The sequence below is a fragment of the Pelobates fuscus genome, chromosome 2, assembly GCF_036172605.1.
Source record: "Pelobates fuscus isolate aPelFus1 chromosome 2, aPelFus1.pri, whole genome shotgun sequence".
Classification (NCBI taxonomy): Eukaryota; Metazoa; Chordata; class Amphibia; order Anura; family Pelobatidae; genus Pelobates; species Pelobates fuscus.
This window is the reverse complement of record NC_086318.1, coordinates 314,563,155-314,582,537: the sequence shown is the minus strand read 5'-3', so window position 1 is coordinate 314,582,537 and position 19,383 is coordinate 314,563,155. Positions and strand designations below refer to the sequence as shown.

Genomic DNA, 19,383 nt, shown 5'->3' with positions numbered 1-19,383 from the left:
TTTAATAGATTTTGGCCTCATTAATATGCTATATTTTTAAATGCTCAAATCTTTATAATTTTTGCCCAAAATAAATAAATGTTTTGCAGAATGCTGCACCATAAACCTGCCTTCTTAGCCACGACGACTTACTTATAAAAGGTATGCACACAGCTCAACCAACAGCAATGAGTGAGCTGCTTATAATATACAACCTGGCTACAGACAGTCAAAGAAACTGCAAGCAAGTAGTGATATCCTTAGTATATGCCTTCCTAATAGGGAAACTTGGTAGTTATGTGGTTTTAGCTGTACAGGTCACCAAACTTCTTTTTACTGACGACGTGTCTACTGAAAGCACTACTAAGCTACTTAAGTGTAATGAACAATCACATCATATCTTCTCAGATGCAACCAAACTCTTTAAGCTCATTCCACAGAATGTCACAATGTAGCATAACAATTACCCCAAATGTTCTGCTAAAGCAACAAATACAATTTTAGGTGAAATAGTGGACTGGCAGCGACTGAAAAAGGTGCAAGGTGAAGAAGGGTATGGACAACGTACTGAGGACAGACATGGTCGGGCCAAGAGCATCGAGGGCTATACGATATCACTGCTACAATATGGAAGACATTTCACATATGTGGAGGAGCATTACTATATTGTTTGAGATTCCCTGTTTGAGCATTTATTTCTTTCCAACATTGACATTTGCATTTTGGTCAGCTTGATCAATTACTGTATTTAGTAGTTTTGTTGAACATTTCATTAATGGTTTGTGTGGCTTAATTTCTTTACTGTTTTAAAGACTACATGTACTCTTTTTATTCGGTTGAATGTTTTCTTTATAATAAATCTTAATTTTACACATCTTACGAAAGCATAGTTTTATTTTACTACACATATTTCAACACAGTGTAAATAATTTGGTGATTGATCTGAAGGATTCCAAGACCTGTCGTTAGACTCATCCTCTCTGTCTCTTTACATAACACTTCTATACCATTCATAGTCAGGTCTTCCAGTCATGATTAATATATACTTTGTTATGCTTCCGGCATGTCTATTTTCTTCATCTCTAGTTTGTCCATCACTTCTCCATTGGGCTCTGGCAATGATTTCTTTTTATTAATGACACCATTGGCTGCCATTTCTGCAGCTTCTTCCATGGTGCTAGTAAGAGGTTTGCCAAGTGTTTCTGGGAGCATTAGGGTTAACATTCCAGTAAGGAAGGCCATGATCCCAACTAACATCTGGAAGAGAACAGAATAGAACATTAAGGGAAAGATATAAAGATTGACATGTGCAAGTGCAAGGACATTTTTGTAATAATTTAAATGCAGAATGGGGAGAGAGATGTGTTGAATGCAAAACTAAATCATATGTTCTTAAAATGTAAAGGTAATGTACTGCTTCTCATATGACTTTAAGTCTACAAAACAAATTAATTAAAAAAATAGGAAACATATAAATTAAAGTTAATTGAAGCATTTCAATCAGTGCTGCATATTAATGTCCTCATAAATTTAAATGTGATGCACAGAGCCCTCTAATTGTATCCATAAAACTGCGGCTGAACGGTTGCACTCAGCTGTGTTTTTTGTGGGGTGCAGACTGCTGAGTAGGGGACACGCTGAGACCTTGGCAGGGCCTCACAGCGTGTCCCCAGTCGTTACGACCAGTGCTGGGATTTGCTAGATTGCCAGCAAGTGTAATTATGAAAATGGCCAGCAGATGGTGGCAACATATCACCATCTACTGTGTTAAATACATTAATTGTTGGGTTGAAGTTAGGAGTAAGATTAGGGTAGGCATAAAGTTAGAGTTAGTATAAGCATTGTCTAAGGGCTATGGTTGGTATAGCATTAGTGTGGGGGTTGGTATAGGGTTAGTGTTAACTATATGAAAAAGTCATTTATATTCTAAACATAGTAGTTATTTAACAAGCAGGACTGATCTATAAGTCTATTTTGGGTTCTTTTTAATTAGTTGCACATTATGTATAAAAATTATAAGAAGGTAAAATGTGATTTAAAAAAAAAAAGTTATTTCCCATTTTTTAAATTTTACAGTGGTGTATTTAAGATTTGGGCTGCCCTAGGCAGGACGGTGCTCAGGCAACCCCTCAACCCCCCCAATTTTCATTTTCCCCATCCCTTCCTGTCAAGGCCGCACTTTGACAGACGCTCACTCACTGACAGACGCATACACTCATTGACAGACACACACTCTCATATACACTGACAAACAATGACAAACACACACACTGACAGACGCACACTGACAGGCGCACGCACTCACTGACAGACGCACGCACTCACTGACAGACGCACTCACTGACCGATACATACACTCACAGACACACACACACACATTCACTCAGACACACACACATACACACTTACAGACACATACACACACACATTCACTTACAGACACACTCATTCACTTACAGACACACTCATTCTATTTTAAATCCACCCAGCCTCCATGGGAGAACTGGAGTGGATTCCTTACCTGTCCAGTGTGGCTGCTGGTCGGACAGGCAGGGGGCGCACAGGCTGAGTAGGTGGCGCTTAGTGAAGCCGGGAGCTGGTCTGACGTCATATTCTGGCTCCCGGCTTCATTAAGCAGCGCGGAGAGACCTGAGCAGGAAGTGCTCAGGTAAGTATTCTCCCTCGCTCCCCTGCTGCCCGCCGCCCGGGGGCTCAAAAGTGGCCAGCCGTCTCTTGAGCCCCTCAGGACGCGAGGCAAGCAAGGGATCTGCCTCGGCATTTGGGGGGCAGCTTTTTTTGCCGCCCCTTGCAAAGTGCCGCCCAAGGCAGATGCCTTATTTGCCTCGCGGAAAACACGTCCCTGGTTAGGTATACATATAGGATGTTAAATGAAAGATCTTTCTGTCCTCTAAAAATTTATATGTAATATGTAGGTATGAGGACACTTGAAGAGTAGTCCTTAAATTAAGGTTTAGTTTTGGTTCAGAATGTGGACAATTTCCTCCGTCCCTAAGGGATTAAGATCTAGACTGAAAATTAAACAATTGTTTTGCATGGAAGGTATAAACAGGAAATAAAGTAGTTAAACTAAATGGGAAAATTAAGCAGTGAGACTGCTGGGGCATGATCCATACACCAAAACTATAAAGTTGTTATGGTGCCAGGGGTGGACTGACCGCTCAGGTAGATTGGTCATGGACTGAGGGCCAGAGGCCTTAGATCTCTAAGATCGCCCCAACTAGAAAAACATTAATTCCTCATATATTCAAGCGATAGGTTGCCCCTGCAAGCAGAGCCTCTATACCCCTTTCACCCACTACAGCCTCTATCCCTCCCTGTACCAACCTCAACCCCCGACAGCCATCACAGTCCCTTTGCCTTCCTGCTCCCACCCCAGCCTCTATCCCTCCCTGTACCCTTCTCACTCACTACAGCCAATTTGCCTTTCTGGAACCACTACAGCTTTTATATCCTCCCTACACCCACAAGAGCCCCACCCTCCCCCGTGCCCACAACAGATTCTATGCCTCCTTGCGCCTATATACAGCCCCTATGCCTTACTGCACCAACCTCAGTCTCTATCCCTCCTTCTACCCACCTCAACCACTACAGTACCTATGCCTTACTGCACTCACTCCAGCCCCTAGCACTCGCTGCACCTACTCCAGCCCCAATTCCTCCTTGCACCCATGTTAGCACTTGTCCCTCCCTGTACCCACTCCAGCCCCGATGCCTTCCTGCATCCACTACAGCCCCTCTGCCACCCCACCCCAAATAAAGCCTCTATCTCCCTGTTCACCCACTACATACTGCAGCCTCTATCCACACACACTGCAACACAACCAACTCTCTGCACTCATATAATACACCACAAATAGCATTATCCACACATGCAAACACACAAGGAACCTCACTGTATGCACACAATCCACAAGAGGCCTCCCCACACATGTAATACTGCATACAGTCTCCTTACACACACACACACACACACACACACTTATTACAATCACTTACATAGCACCAACATATTCTGCAGTGCTGTAGAATAGGTAAAACAAGATAAACAAATTCTAGCACAACACATTGACATACAGGAAAACTACATTACAAGCAGCAAAACTACATTACAAGCAGTGGCAAAAAGAAGGGGGACCCCACAAGTATCCCCGCAAACATGAGGCTACTTGTATGGTTGCATATGTGAGCGACGCTGCTTGTGATGTCAACAGAAAACACAGAGGAAATGTTATTTAGCTTTATTTCTTTATTTTAATTGGGGTGGGGGGCCAGCAATGGTCTAGTAAATCTGGTCCTGTTTGGGGAACTTGCAGGTGGGAACCATGACTGGTGCACATAATATCTGTGCGTGAGCGTTAGCCGCGAGGCAAACAAGGCATTTGCCTTGGGCGGCATTTTCCAGGGGGCGGCAAAAAACGCCGCCCCCAAATGCCCAAGGCAAATGTCTTGTTAGCCTTGCGGCTAACAGACATGCTGGGCTGGTTGCTGGTTGCTGGGCGGGCGGCGAGGGAGCTCTTCCCCTGAGCTCTCTGCTCAGCTCCCTCGCGCGCCGCCCGCAGAGTGAGACTGGGAGCCGGAATATGATGTCATATTCCGGCTCCGCCTCCCAGCCTCACTCTGCGGGCGGCGCGCGAGGGAGCTGAGCAGAGAGCTCAGGGGAAGAGCTCCCTCGCCGGCCGCCCAGCCTGCCCGCCAGTGCCGTCCTGCAGCCACTGGACCACCAGGGAATGGGAGAACCCCCCCACCCCCAGCATTCCCAAAGGTAGGGGGGGGGGGAGTAAATAAAAAAAAAATGTGTTAATGTGAGTGTGTGTGTGTGTGTCTCTGACTGTGTGTGTCTGATAGTGTGTGTGTGTGTGTGTGTGTCTGTTAGTGTGTGTGTGTGTCTGTTAGTGTGTGTGTGTGTGTCTGTAGTGTGTGTGTGTGTGTGTGTGTGTGTGTGTGTTAGTGTGTGTCTGTGACTGTGTGTGTTAGTGTGTGTCTGTGACTGTGTGTGTCTGTGACTGTGTGTGTCTGTTAGTGTGTGTGTGTCTGACTGTGTGTGTCTGACTGTGTGTGTCTGACTGTGTGTGTCTGACTGTGTGTGTCCGACAGTGTGTGTCTGTTAGTGTGTGTGTCTGTTAGTGTGTGTGTGTCCGACTGTGTGTGTTTGTTAGTGTGTGTGTCTCACTGTGTGTGTCTGTTAGTGTGTGTGTCTGTTAGTGTGTGTCTGTGACTGTGTGTGTTAGTGTGTGTGTGTGTCTGTTAGTGTGTGTGTCTGTTAGTGTGTGTGTGTCTGACTGTGTGTGTCCGACAGTGTGTGTCTGTTAGTGTGTGTGTCCGACTGTGTGTGTTTGTTAGTGTGTGTGTCTCACTGTGTGTGTCTGTTAGTGTGTGTGTGTGTCTGTTAGTGTGTGTCTGTGACTGTGTGTGTTAGTGTGTGTGTGTCTGTTAGTGTGTGTGTGTCTGTTAGTGTGTGTGTCTGACTGTGTGTGTCTGACTGTGTGTGTCCGACAGTGTGTGTCTGTTAGTGTGTGTGTCTGTTAGTGTGTGTGTGTCCGACTGTGTGTGTTTGTTAGTGTGTGTGTCAGACTGTGTGTGTTTGTTAGTGTGTGTGTCTCACTGTGTGTGTCTGTTAGTGTGTGTGTGTCCGATTTTGTGTGTTTGTTAGTGTGTGTGTCTGACTTTGTGTGTTTGTTAGTGTGTGTGTCTCACTGTGTGTGTCTGTTAGTGTGTGTGTGTCCGACTGTGTGTGTTTGTTAGTGTGTGTGTCCGACTGTGTGTGTTTGTTAGTGTGTGTGTGTGTGTCCGACTGTGTGTGTCTGACTGTGTGTGTCTGTTAGCTAGTGTATGCGTATCTGTCAGTGAATGTGTGTGTATTTAGAAGGCGGGGCAGGGGGGAAGGGTTGGGTGGGGGTGGCGCGCGTGCGCGCGCGGGGGGGGGGGTCTGAGTTTTGTCCTGCCTAGGGCAGCACAAAACCAAGATACACCACTGTGTGTGAGTGGCAAAAAGAAGGGGGAGCTAAACCTTGGAGGGAGGCTATTGATCTCCTATTGCCCGAGGGCCCTGTGAGCTGTCAGACCGGCCCTGTATGGTGCTTAGAGTTTTCTTTAACTTAACTGAATAGACAGTGGTATAAAAAACAATTTTTAAATTAAGTGATATATATCTCTACCTGTGGCATGAATATCCAAACATCTGTCAGGTACACACAAAATGGGGCGACCACGCTACCTATACGACACATCATACTTCCGCTGCCTACAGCAAGGGACCTAAAATACCAAATAAAGCAACAATATCATCAAAATTAACATGAAGGTAAAACATTAAAAAATATATATTTAAACTTTTAATGCTTTGATTACAGAATGAGGAGCAATATACACACAAAAAAATATGAGAAATTCAATAAAAAAGATTCTTACCAATCAGGCCAGGGTGCTTGATATGAATAAGACAAAATTGTAATTGCTTTTTGCCTTACCGTACTATTGTCGGATATAACTCAGCGGTGTATAAGTAAATTAATCCGAAAGCAACGCCTATCGAAAACTTCCCTGCCATGCTGATGACGACGATTATAGTGCTATAGTCCTAATAGATGAACAAATGCATAGTTTGAGAAAAAGCATTTCATACAAATTATTTACAACATATTCAATGGATTTAGATATATTACATGTTTACCCAATATATTTTGGGAGAGATTGAATAAAATAAACCCCTTGTATGTCCATGTTGTTCTACTAAACCTTTTTATTTAAAAACTGGCTGTAGGGATTCCATAACATGCCACAGGCACGATTCAGGATTTTTATTTGGAATTCTGTTTATGATTTGAAAGGGAAATATGGAGCAGGACGTGTTCACTTTAATAAAAACTAGAATTAAACTGAATTAAATTATCACTCAGTTATAGCTCAAGACCTGTTCGTGTGGAGAAGGGTACAAAGCAGCTCACATTTTATTATAATTATAGGTGAAGACTTCATAAAACTTGTTGATTGGAAGCAAATCTTGTGGTCTTAACTTCCTCACTGATTTCAACTAAATTCTACATTAGCTTTGGTTTAAAAAGGAGGTATTGGCATCATCATCATCATCATCATCTTTGTTAAAGGAACACTAACGTTAGGAATACAAACATTTGTAGTGGTTATGGTACATGGACTCCACTGATGCAGTTCCTGGTCTTTCTGTATCACTTTCACCACGATTTGTCAATTTTATTTATTCGAGTAAGTGGTATTTTGCTGTGCCAAAATGCAATTAAGAGTTAGAGCACTGCCGAACTGAAACAAGCTACCAACATATGAAGAGATTAAAATATATAATTAACGGAAGTTCCTATCCTTGTCCTATATCTAAATTATTTGAACCACATCCTACATTTCCTAACGTGCAGGATCAAATTAGAAATTGTGAACAACTACATTATTTGGGTTGAGGGCACTCTTAAATGCAGTCTTTAATGCAAAGGCATAACAGTAAGGCCCAGAAATGTTAATTTAATAAAACACTAAACAAGGTTTAATCTATACATTTGCTAGCAATTAAGCTTGCACAATGTATAGTTCAAGTTTATGTTCTTTAAACGGACACCATTCCATGGTAGGCATTAGAGAGGCACTTTAAGTAGTTAAAATCTGGGTCAATAAAAGTCTTCTTGAGACATTCTGAAAAATCACAATAAACTATGTGTAAAGTGGAGCGAGCGCCTTTCGGGAGAAAAAGCTTTAGGAGGAAAGGAGGGTGAGCAGATAGGTAACCTATGAATCTATTAAATACTGGAAAAACGGAGAAATAAAATAAAAGTACAACCTACTCTCTATGCATATAATACAAACACAGGTTTATATACTCTGCCAATACAACAGTGTGACAATGTGTTCTAAAATGCATACATTTTTTTTTAACAATTTGATAGTGAGTCTCTGGGACCACAGATTGGTTTAAGAATAGTCCTAAGAATGGTTCATTAAATCCAAAATCCTGACTTTATATCCAATCATTTCAGTAGGGTCCGGAATATGCAATAAAAACGTTATTTACTGTTAAAAAATTCCTTTTATTATTCCTTTTTTTATTCCTTTTATTATAACAGATATTTCTACCATGAATATAGTTAAAAAAGAGTATATGGCTCTGTGGATTTACATATAAAAACATATAGTCATTAAAGTGCAGACCTTGCCTGATATGCTTGGTGTCCTGAGTATCTGCAAGTGATGTATGCTCTAGTCTTGACTTTGACAATATCCTGTGCAGGCTGGATGCCAGTGGTAGGAGTCAAGTCCTTCCAAACGCGTTTCTCTAAATTAATATGCATTTGAATTCAAGAAACATATTGTCATAGTAACTCCCACTTATTTTGTTTTTACAAACTCGCTATATTGAGCTTCAAAAAATAAATATAAGCATTGAAAGGTGCAGATGCATATTTGATAACTTAAACATAAATAAAGTGGCATGTAAGAGCTTTAATAACTTCTATTTATGTTATTCATATTTCCCTCCCCCCTCCCCCCCCCAAAAAAAACTTGCTGTGTTAGAAGCCTACAAGGCTAGTATCCACTTAAAGGGGCCCAGTATCAAAAAAGGGATCTTCCATAATTCTCCAAACAAAGGGCAAAAACAGAATCCCTATTAAGATTACTCAAATTAAGAATACTTGTCAAATATTTTAAAAATTGTGAGAGGTTGTATATTAATCATTTCAATTAATTAAAAATTGCTCTTATTATTATATAGCGTGTTAACTATGTACTGTGCAGGCTGGATGCCAGTGGTGGGAGTCCTTCCAAACGCGTTTCTCTGCGGTTGCGGCTTTTTCAATGAATCTGACTTGGCTCTCATATTGTTCGTATATAAAGGCTGTGTAATCCAATTAGTGGCTCATCGTGCACAGTACGGTAATGATCAAAAGTACAACTTGATACATGTGAGATATTAACATATATTACTAGTTTATATAAGTCCTTCAATAGTTCATAAATCAATATGCATTCGAATTCAAGAAACATATTGTCATAGTAACTCCCACTTATTCTGTTTTTATAAACTCTCTATATTGAGCTTTAAAAAAACAGATAGAAGTATTGAAAGGTGCAGATGCATATTTGATATCTTAAATATAAATAAAGTGGCATGTTAGAGCTTTAATAACTTCTATTTATGTTATTAATTTTTCCTTGCTGTGTTAAAAACCTATAAAGCTAGTATCCATTTATCCATAATTCTCTAGACATGTGCGATTTGTTTCGTTCCGAATGTACATTCATACATGTGGTAGTCGTAGAAGCAGATGTTCGTGATTTTGGAAGCGAGGAGGATTTTTTAAGGGAGGAATTTCAGAGAAATCGCGGCGTGGTTCCACCCAGTGACACCCAGGAGAACCAAGAGAAACTAACCCAGTATAGAAGAAATAGAGGAGGAAGAAGATCAAGAAGGAAACAAGAAGAAGAACAAAAAGAGAAACCATTAGGTATTTTCAATCTCACTGGAATTCCATTATCCTCCCAACACATTTCCGCACTAAATAAAGGCCTCAAATTCGCTCCCACTACACATGTTAATAAATTTAATGCAAATGACATCAGAAGATTTATTAGGAAACTAAGTATTAAAAAACATTTCAATGATCAAATTCAAGAACTCCTGAAAGAGGAAGAATTGTCTAATACCAGTAGCACTTTTAAACACAGTCAACTGAAACCTACATCTACCTTCTTTCCGACTAACCTTGTCTCAGCGGGAATGGAGATATTTAAAGAACTTGTGTTTAACAACATCAGGAAAATTAAACTAATCAAACACTCAAGGAACAATTTGATGGAAAAAGAAATGGATGCATTAGAAGATCTAACAAAGAATAATGCAATCAGTATCAAACCCGCGGACAAAGGGGGAGGAATGGTGATTATGTCCAAGGAGTATTATTTAGAAGAAGCCTCCAGACTATTGAGTGATTCAGAAACCTATGAAGTTCTTCACAGTGATCCCCTCACAGTGATGAAAGGAAAACTTGGAACATTGCTCTCCAAGGCCAAGGACATAGGCATCCTAAAAGAGTCAGAATTCAGATTCCTTAACATCACATCCTGGTGTTCTATTTTTTACCTAAAATACATAAGAACTTGGAAAGACCACCGGGGAGCTCAATCATTTTGGGTATCAACTCAATCACCTCCAATCTGTCACAATACATCGACTCATTCCTACAGCCATACGTAAGTAAGATCGAACCACACTTACAGGATACTAAACAAATGATGAAGGGAACAGCGATGGAGACCCAATTTGCCCCAAGTTTCGCTAATTCGTTCATGGGAGATTGGGAAGAACACCACATCTGGAACAAACACTCCTGGAATAGAAACATTCATCATTATAAGAGATACATTGATGATGTCTTTTTTTATTTGGGAGGGTGATGTAGAATATCTACATCAGTTCTTGCATTCTGTGAACAACAACACCTGGGGAGTGCAATTAAACATGGCCTATAGCAATAAATCAGTCAGATTTCTAGATCTCACTAATTAGATAGAATCCAATATAGTGAAGACTAAAACACTTTTTTTTTTAAAGAGGTGGACGTTAACAGCTTTTTCCTGAGAGAAAGCTGCCATCTACCAACATGGCTCAAAAATGTTCCCTACTATGAATTTAGAAGGCTACAATGAAATTGCACAGACCTTCAAGTCTATATGAAACAAGCAAATGCTATGGAGGCTAAATTCTTAAAGAAAAATGATGACCCTTCAGAAGTACAGGATGCACTTTATAGAGCAAGAGACCTTGAAATATCTGATCTGCTAAAGAAAAAAGTAAGACAAGAAGGTAACGGTCTAGAGAACTCCTGTCCAGCTATTATTTTAGATTATAACAAGGAGAATATACAGCTCAAAAAATCATTAAGAGGCACTGGCATATGCTGAAAAAGGATACGCCATTAGCTAACTATCTACCAGAAAAAAACAAGAATTGTTTTTAGGGGAGCACCAAATATAAAGACAAAATTAACAGTTATTTGAAACTCCGACAGGAGGGAAGTGAGTATAATAGAAAAGGCTTCTTCTTCTGTCATAATTGCATCACCGGCAGAGCCAGCAAAATGACTTCGACTCAAGGCAGTATTGAGATTATCTCCAATCACTCCCAAAAATATTTTAAGATTGGAGATTTTTTTACTTGTCAAAGCACCAACATATTCTACGTACTTCAGTGCCCATGTGGACTCCAGTACGTAGGAAGAACAAAAAGACAAGCACATGTTAAATATTTAAAAAGGATTTATGCAACACTCTGTGTCAACCCACTTCAAGAATTTCCACAAATCAGATATGAGTGTTCTAACCTTTAAGGCTATCTGCAAAGTGAAAAGGAATTGGAGAGGAGGAGATCATACGAAACAATAGGGGATAGCAGAGATGCAATCGATCTTTAAAATAGACTCCCTGCATCCAAAAGGATTGAACATAGAATTTGAATTATGTCATTTCTTAGGTTGATCCCCCTAACTATTTAGATATATGTTCAAGGCACATTACAACAAGGACATTGTTAACACGTTATATAATAATCAGAGCAATTTTTAATTAATTGAAATGATTAATATACAACCTCTCACAATTTTTAACATATTTGCCGAGTATTCTTAATTTGAGTAATCTTAATAGGGATTCTGTTTTTGCCCTTTGTTTGGAGAATTATGGTAGATCCCTTTTTTTTGGTACTGGGCCCCTTTAAGTGGATACTAGCCTTGTAGGCTTCTAACACAGCAAGTTGAATAACATGAATAGAAGTTATTAAAGCTCTTACATGCCACTTTATTTATGTTTAAGTTATTAAATATGCATCTGCACCTTTCAATGCTTATATTTATTTTTTGAAGCTCAATATAGCGAGTTTGTAAAAACAAAATAAGTGGGAGTTACTATGACAATATTTTTCTTGAATTCGAATGCATATTGATTTATGAACTTTTGAAGGACTTATATAAACTAGGAATATATGTTAATATCTCACATGTATCAAGTTATACTTTTGATCATTACCGTACTGTGCACGATGATTCACTAATTGGATTACACAGCCTTTATATACGAACGATATGAGAGCCAAGTCAGATCCATTGAAAAAGTCGCGACCGCAGAGAAATGCGTTTGGAAGGACTTGACTCCTACCACTGGCATCCAGCCTGCACAGGATATTGTCAAAGTCGAGACTAGAGCATACATCACTTGCAGATACTCAGGACGCCAAGCATATCAGGCAAGGTCTGCACTTTAACGACTATTTGTTTTTATATGTAAATCCAGAGAGCCATATACTCTTTTTAAATATATATACAGTATTTTACAAAAATGTCTGTTTAATAAAAAACTTTTTTTTTTAATATTTCGTTTATATTGCATATAATGGACTCTACTGGAATTGTTGGATATAAAGCCAGGATTGTGGATTTAATGAACTATTCTAAAGACTATTCTTAAACCAGCGGTTCCCAAACTGTATAATCATAGCACCAGGAGCTGTGCTCTCCCCTGCCTGCTCTGCAGGACCGGAGGGGAGATCAGAGATCTCCCTCTCTGGCCAGCCTGCACTTTGCTGACAGCCGGCAGGGGAGGGAGGGAGAGAGGACCCGGGTTCTTCTCTTGCGAGGTCAGAGCAATGCCGCGGTTACCACGGCAACGCTCCGAATCTTCCAAATGTGAACTCTAGCAACTCCTGAGGCTACTAGAGTTCACTCTCACCACTGGGACCACCAGGGCTTCCCCACTGGACCACAATGTATTACAGGAAATGTCCCCCCTCCCAAGCAAAGGTAAGCAGGGGGTGGGGGGGATATAATTTTTATTTGTAATTTAAAAAAAAGTATATATTTATTAATTTGCCCTCCTACCCCCACAATATCACACAATAGCTCCCCCATACACAAACAATGCCCCCCCATACACACACTATCCCCCATACACACACACTACCACCCATACACACAATTACCCCCATACACACAATAACCCCCCAAATACACAATTACCCCCCCACACACACACACTATTCCCCATACACACACACTATCCACCATACACACACACACACTACACCCCATACACACAATTACCCCATGCACAAAATTACCCCCCCCCATTCACACAAACTATCCCCATACACACACACTGCACCCCATGCACACATTAACCCCCATACACACACACTATCCCCTATACACACAATTACCCCCATACACACAATTACCCCCCATACACACAATTACCCTCCCATGCACACAAGTGGATAGTGGACTTATTTGTTATATGTGAGCTTATTTATTTTTACATAATACATTTATTGTTTTTATCACCTATTTCCTGCATCCTGGAATATTTATGGTGTATTATCAACTTTAATGAGGCTGGTAAAAATAAACATCTGACCCACTACAACTACTATCCACTGCATCCTCCTTTACATGCTACTAGTCTGAGACATCTTTTTTTAAGTGGCACAGGACCATGTGAGTTGGACCAGTAGAAGTGTATATTAGTTTTAACTGTGTATACTATATTACTCCACGGTCTTTTTATATTTGCATTTTTCAGATCCCATATTCAACAGATTTTTGTGGTATTTATGCAATATTGTGTGCTCTCATTTTGTATTTATTTCACTGTTAAGTGTGTTTTTAGAGTGATTCACATAGGTGATTGAGCAACCTTCTTTATCACCTTCTTACTATTGTGTTTTATTTTTTTATTATCAGCCAATTATACTAACTATAAAATTACATAACTAAAAGCTAATATTTTCTGGGTAAAAGCGGATACGATATCCGCCAGATTGGGTTTCATGATAGCTCATGATAAAGATTGATATCTCAAACTGCAGACTGGAATATTATTTAATCATGAAATAGAAAAAAAAAATCAAACATCAACAGTTACCGAGAGGAATATTAATAATATAATATTTTAGGAAACGTTTATCAAATAAGAAATATTTTAACTAAACCTGCAAGAATTGAGTTACTGGATGAATTCATTAATCATAATTAATTACTCTGAAATAGCACTGAGCTGGTTAAAATTATGTGCTAGCCAGGGGCGGACTGACCACTCGGGCACATCGGTCATGGACCGAGGGCCCTAGACAGCCAGGGGCCCGGCCGCACAGCCATGCTCCAGCTGGAGAGATCAGAGATCTCTCCAACTAGAACGGCAAAAAATAAAACAATTTAATTGATAGGTTGTGGGGCCCCTGATGGAGTGCAGGGCCCCACAACCTACCGCTCTGCATGTCACCCCCCCATCCTCAAAGGAGACCTGGCAGCTTCATCTCCTCTCTGCCAGGTCTCCTTCTCCTGTCCCTCGCGGCTCTGTGTGATGGGAGAGGCGGGACATCACCTCCTGTTTACTCCTCTCACACAGAGCCGATCAGCAGAGGAAGGAGCAGCAGCCTGGGAGAGAAGAGGAAGCAGAGAGAAAGGTAGGCACTAATCACCCTTCCCCCCTCCCACTGTGTCCCTACTCACCCCCCCCCGTCACTAGTCACCCCCCCTGTCACTAGTAACCCCTCCTGTGTCACTACTCACCCCCCTGTGTCACTAGTCACCCCTCCCTGTCACTAGTCACCCCCCTGTCACTAGTCACCCCCCTGTGTCACTAGTCCCCCCGTGTCACTAGTCACCCCCCCGTGTCACTAGTCACCCCCCCACTGTGTCACTAGTCACCCCCCCACTGTGTCACTACTCACCCCCCCACTGTGTCACTAGTCACCCCCACTGTGTCACTAGTCACCCCCCCCTGTGTCACTAGTCACCCCCCCGTGTCACTAGTCACCCCCCCGTGTCACTAGTCACCCCCCACTGTGTCACTAGTCACCCCCCACTGTGTCACTAGTCACCCCCCACTGTGTCACTAGTCACCCCCCCCACTGTGTCACTAGTCACCCCCTCCCACTGTGTCCCTAATCACCCCCCCGTCACTACTAACCCCCCCTTTCACTAGTCACCCCCCCTTTCACTAGTCACCCCCCCTGTCACTACTCACCCCCCTGTGTCACTAGTCACCCCCCTGTGTCACTAGTCACCCCCCCGTGTCACTAGTCACCCCCCCCCCGTGTCACTAGTCACCCCCCTGTGTCACTAGTCACCCCCCTGTGTCACTAGTCACCCCTCCCTGTCACTAGTCACCCCTTCTGTCACTAGTCACCCCCCACTGTGTCCCTAGTCACCCCCCACTGTGTCACTAGTCACCCTCCCTCACTGTGTCACTAGTCACCCTCTCCCTCTGTGTCACTTGTCACCCCCTCCCTCTGTGTCACTTGTCACCTCAGTCACTAGCCACCCCCTCCCTCCCTCTGTCACTATGTCACCCCCACCCACAATCTGTCACTAGTCACCCCCACCCTCTGTCACTAGTCACCCCTCCTTTCCTCTGTCACTAGTCACATCCTCCCTCACTCTGTCACTCTGTCACTGTGTCACCCCCTCCCTCACTCTGTCACTGTGTCACGTCCTACCTCACTCTGTCACTGTGTCACCCCCTCCCTCACTGTCACTCGTCATCCCCTCCCTCACTCTGTCACTAGTCACCCACTCACTCTAGTGACAGAGTGAGGGAGGGGATGACTAGTGACCAGGGCCGGTACAAGGATTTTTGGGTACATAGGCGAAGATGCATTTTTCCGCCCCCCTCCCCCCCTCTAAAATTAACATCTTCACCTATGGGCCTCCTAACCAGCCCCTCCCTCTTCCCTGTCCCTTAGTGTTCATATCCCCTCCTCCCTCTTTTCCCTGTCCCTTGGTGTTTCTCTCCCCTCCCCTCTCTGTCCCTTGGTGCACATATTCCATATCCTAACCCGGTTGATTGAATTTGTCATGAACTAACAATCCTATCACTCTAAAGAGCTTGAAATTGTTAGGATTGTGATACTGTGCCATGCAATATCTTGTTCAATATTATTAAAATCTATTCACTAATTACCATGTATAATTACACTTATTGACAAAAATAAATATTATAATTTTTATAAAAAGTTGTTATATTAATGTATGAAGTATTAAATTTGAACAACGTACTCCAGGTCTAAAGAGTTAAAATAGTGAGTAACTCTTAACTTTAAATTATTAATGGGAATAGCACCAATAAAATATCAGTCCCTGATATTTTAATAAAGATTTTTCATTTTAATAATTTTTTGTGAAAATATTATTTTTATTTAATGAAAATGTATTAATAATAATTAATCCCCATAAATATACTCACAACACACAATTACCCCCAAATACACATACACTGCCCCCCATACACACAGAGAATCCCCCCACACACATTGCCCCCCATACACACTGCCCCATACACACACACTGTACCCGTCACACACTGTACCCCTCACACAACCTGCCCCACATACACACACACTGCACCCCTCACATACACACTTCACAAACACAATGCACCCCTGTAAACGAACTGCACCTCTCATACACACACTCACACTGCACCCCTGTACACACACATGCGCACGCACCCCTCACACACACACACACTCACACTGCAACCCTCACACACACAATCCACCCCTCACACACACATATTGCAGCCCTCACACACATACACACACACACACACACACACACATTACAACCCCTATCCCAGCAGACCCCAGGTAAGTTGTCAAACTGTTCTTAAACATTTTGACTACTTACCCTGGGAGGGCACTACGGACAAACTGGCACCATAACCACTACAACGTAATATGGTTGTTGTGCCCAGATTGTTTCTTTAAATAATCTACCATTGCCATTCCCAAGATTAGGGGCCCAGTCTCTGCTGCAGCGGTGTACATATATACAACCTAAAAAATAGTTTTGACTTGGGGTGTCTTGGAAAAATACTGAAGTATTAAGATCGCCTTGAACCTAAAAGGTTTAGGAACCACTGTCTTAAACCAATCTGTGGTCCCAGATACTCAATATTTTAATACATAAGTTTTGACACAATATCAAACTGTTACAATTTTTATGCATATTTAGGACACATTTGTTACACTGTTGTATTGCCAATCTCTGTTTGTATTATATGCATATAGAGCAGGGTGTACCTTTATTTTATTTTTCTGTTTATTCTGAAAAATCGGTCTAGTTATATAAGACATAAAATAGATTAACAATTGACCTGAGGAATGAGCATAATGACACCACAGATGACAGCACTCAGTATAAGGAAGGGAGCCAGCGTGTTTCTTCTTCCCAGTTTGTCCATACCAATGCAAGCAACAATGTAAGAAGGAATTTCGACAGCACCTGAAAAAGTAATTATGAGAACTTAAGTTATTATGGGAAAAGTTTCATTAAAGATGTCACATTAATGCACTGGCAATTGTACTAAATATTTAAAGTGGATCTTTCACATATAAATTAATGGTATATTTGAATTTCATTCAAATTTAGATTTTTTGTTCCTTTTTTAAATTCCCTCATGGGAATCTAATTAATTGTCCAGGTAAAACTGCTTCAAGACAGAGGATAGATCGTTCTACTGATATTACATATACATAACATATATATTATACATATATCAAAATATTTAAAAATTACACATTTAAAAAAAATATAAAATAAATGTAAAAGTTTATCAAAAAATGTAAAATAATTTGAAAGCACAATACAAAATATTAAATCAAGGCCTTAATTTCCATTCCCCAAAGGCTAGAACCAGCTCATACTGACATTGATTGTCCATCCCTCTGAGTAACTGTGCTAAGTATTAACTTTCTTGTGTAGCCTCAGCTAAGCCATATATTCAGCTTCATATGAAGACAAAGCTACTGTTGCATGGAATGTAACTTCGATATCAATCCAATTTGTAAGTTAGACTAAAGCAGTAACTGGTCTCATTCTATCATTCACATCAAAGGCCCAATCAGCAACACTGTATGCTTTGAGTTTCAAGTTTTGATTACACTTCTTGTACCCAGGACACACCGGCCCTGGGGGTGCAATATCAGGCTGTCTGGCAGGAGGCACTCTGCGCTCCCCTCCAGCTGGTTACTGTATGAAGTGTGGCCAAGTGCACGCACATCCCCTCAGCGCATCCCAGACTCTTACCGCCCGCCCAGCTTACTGCCGCCCAATGAGCCTCCTACACTGGTGTCTGCCACAGGCTGTGTGGAGGGGGCAGGGATATGAATGACATCATATCCCTGCTCCCTGTGTACCACACAGCACAGCTGGCGCCCTGTGATGAGTCTGGGCTGCAAGACAGGACTCCATAGAGCCGGACAGCATGCACCCCAGGGACCTGTATGTAATTGTGACTGTCTGTGTATGTATGTATGTATGTCTCTGTATGTATGTGTCTGTGTGCCTGTATGTATGTATGTCTCGGTGTGCCTGTATGTATATCTGTGTGCATGTATGTCTCTGTGTGCGTGTATGTATGTATGTATGTATGTATGTCACTGTGTGCATATATGTATGTCTCTGTATATATGTTTGTCTCTGTGTGCCTGTATGTATGTATCTATCTATGTATGTATGTCCATGTGTGCATGTATGTCTCTGTATATATGTTTGTCTCTGTGTTCATGTATGTATGTTTGTCTCTGTGTGCATGTATGTATGTCTCTGTGTGTCTGTATGCATGTATGTCTCTGTTCGCCTGTATGTATGTTTGTCTCTGTGTGCATGTATGTCTCTGTGTGCATGTATGTCTCTGTGTGCATGTATGTCTCTGTACTCATATATTTATGCCTATGTACGCATGTATGTCTTTGTGCCCATGTATGTCTCTGTATGTATGTTTCTGTATGTATGTTTCTGTATGACTGTATGTTTGCATGTATGTGTATGTATGTGTCTGTATGTATGCATGTGTCTGTGTGCCTGCATGTCTCTGTATGCCTGTATGTCTCTGTATGCCTGTATGTCTCTGTATGCCTGTATGTCTCTGTATGTGTGTATGTCTCTGTCTGTATATCTCCAAGTGACTGTGTCTGTATGTCTCTGTGTGACTGTCTCTGTATGTCTCTATGTTTCTACCTGTGTGTCTATATGTCTCTGCCTGTGTGTCTCTCTGTGTGTGTATGTATCTGTATGATAATGCCTGTGTTTGTATGACAGTGTACCTATATGACTTTGTTTGATTGTTTGCCTGAAAAATGCATCTTCGCCTGTGTAGCTAAAAATCCTTGCACCAGTCCTGCTTGTACCATACCTCTTTGTTCGTAACATGATTCAAGCATCTCATCCCGTTTGGTTGTGATCAAATGTTGTTCTGTTGGTTTTGACATGCATTGTTATAGTTTACTGATTATTCATCTTAACTTCTTATGCAGGTCATTGTGAACAGTAAGCAACCTATTATCTCTCGATACTTTTGGTATCTACAAGA

General features: G+C 41.4%; 1 protein-coding gene across 1 annotated transcript in view; it reads right to left on the bottom strand.

Annotated features, from left to right (window-relative positions):
- Window positions 1–855: 855 nt before the first annotated feature.
- SLC22A16 (solute carrier family 22 member 16) overlaps window positions 856–19,383 on the bottom strand; it is a 99,786-nt gene continuing 81,258 nt past the window's right edge. Inside the window, exons 5-8 of the mRNA XM_063443516.1 lie at window positions 17,167–17,294; window positions 6,468–6,577; window positions 6,156–6,255; window positions 856–1,236 (exon numbers count right to left, since the gene is read on the bottom strand). Coding sequence (XP_063299586.1) covers window positions 1,030–1,236; window positions 6,156–6,255; window positions 6,468–6,577; window positions 17,167–17,294 — 545 coding nt within the window. The 3' untranslated portion in view covers window positions 856–1,029. The remainder of the gene's footprint in view (window positions 1,237–6,155; window positions 6,256–6,467; window positions 6,578–17,166; window positions 17,295–19,383) is intronic.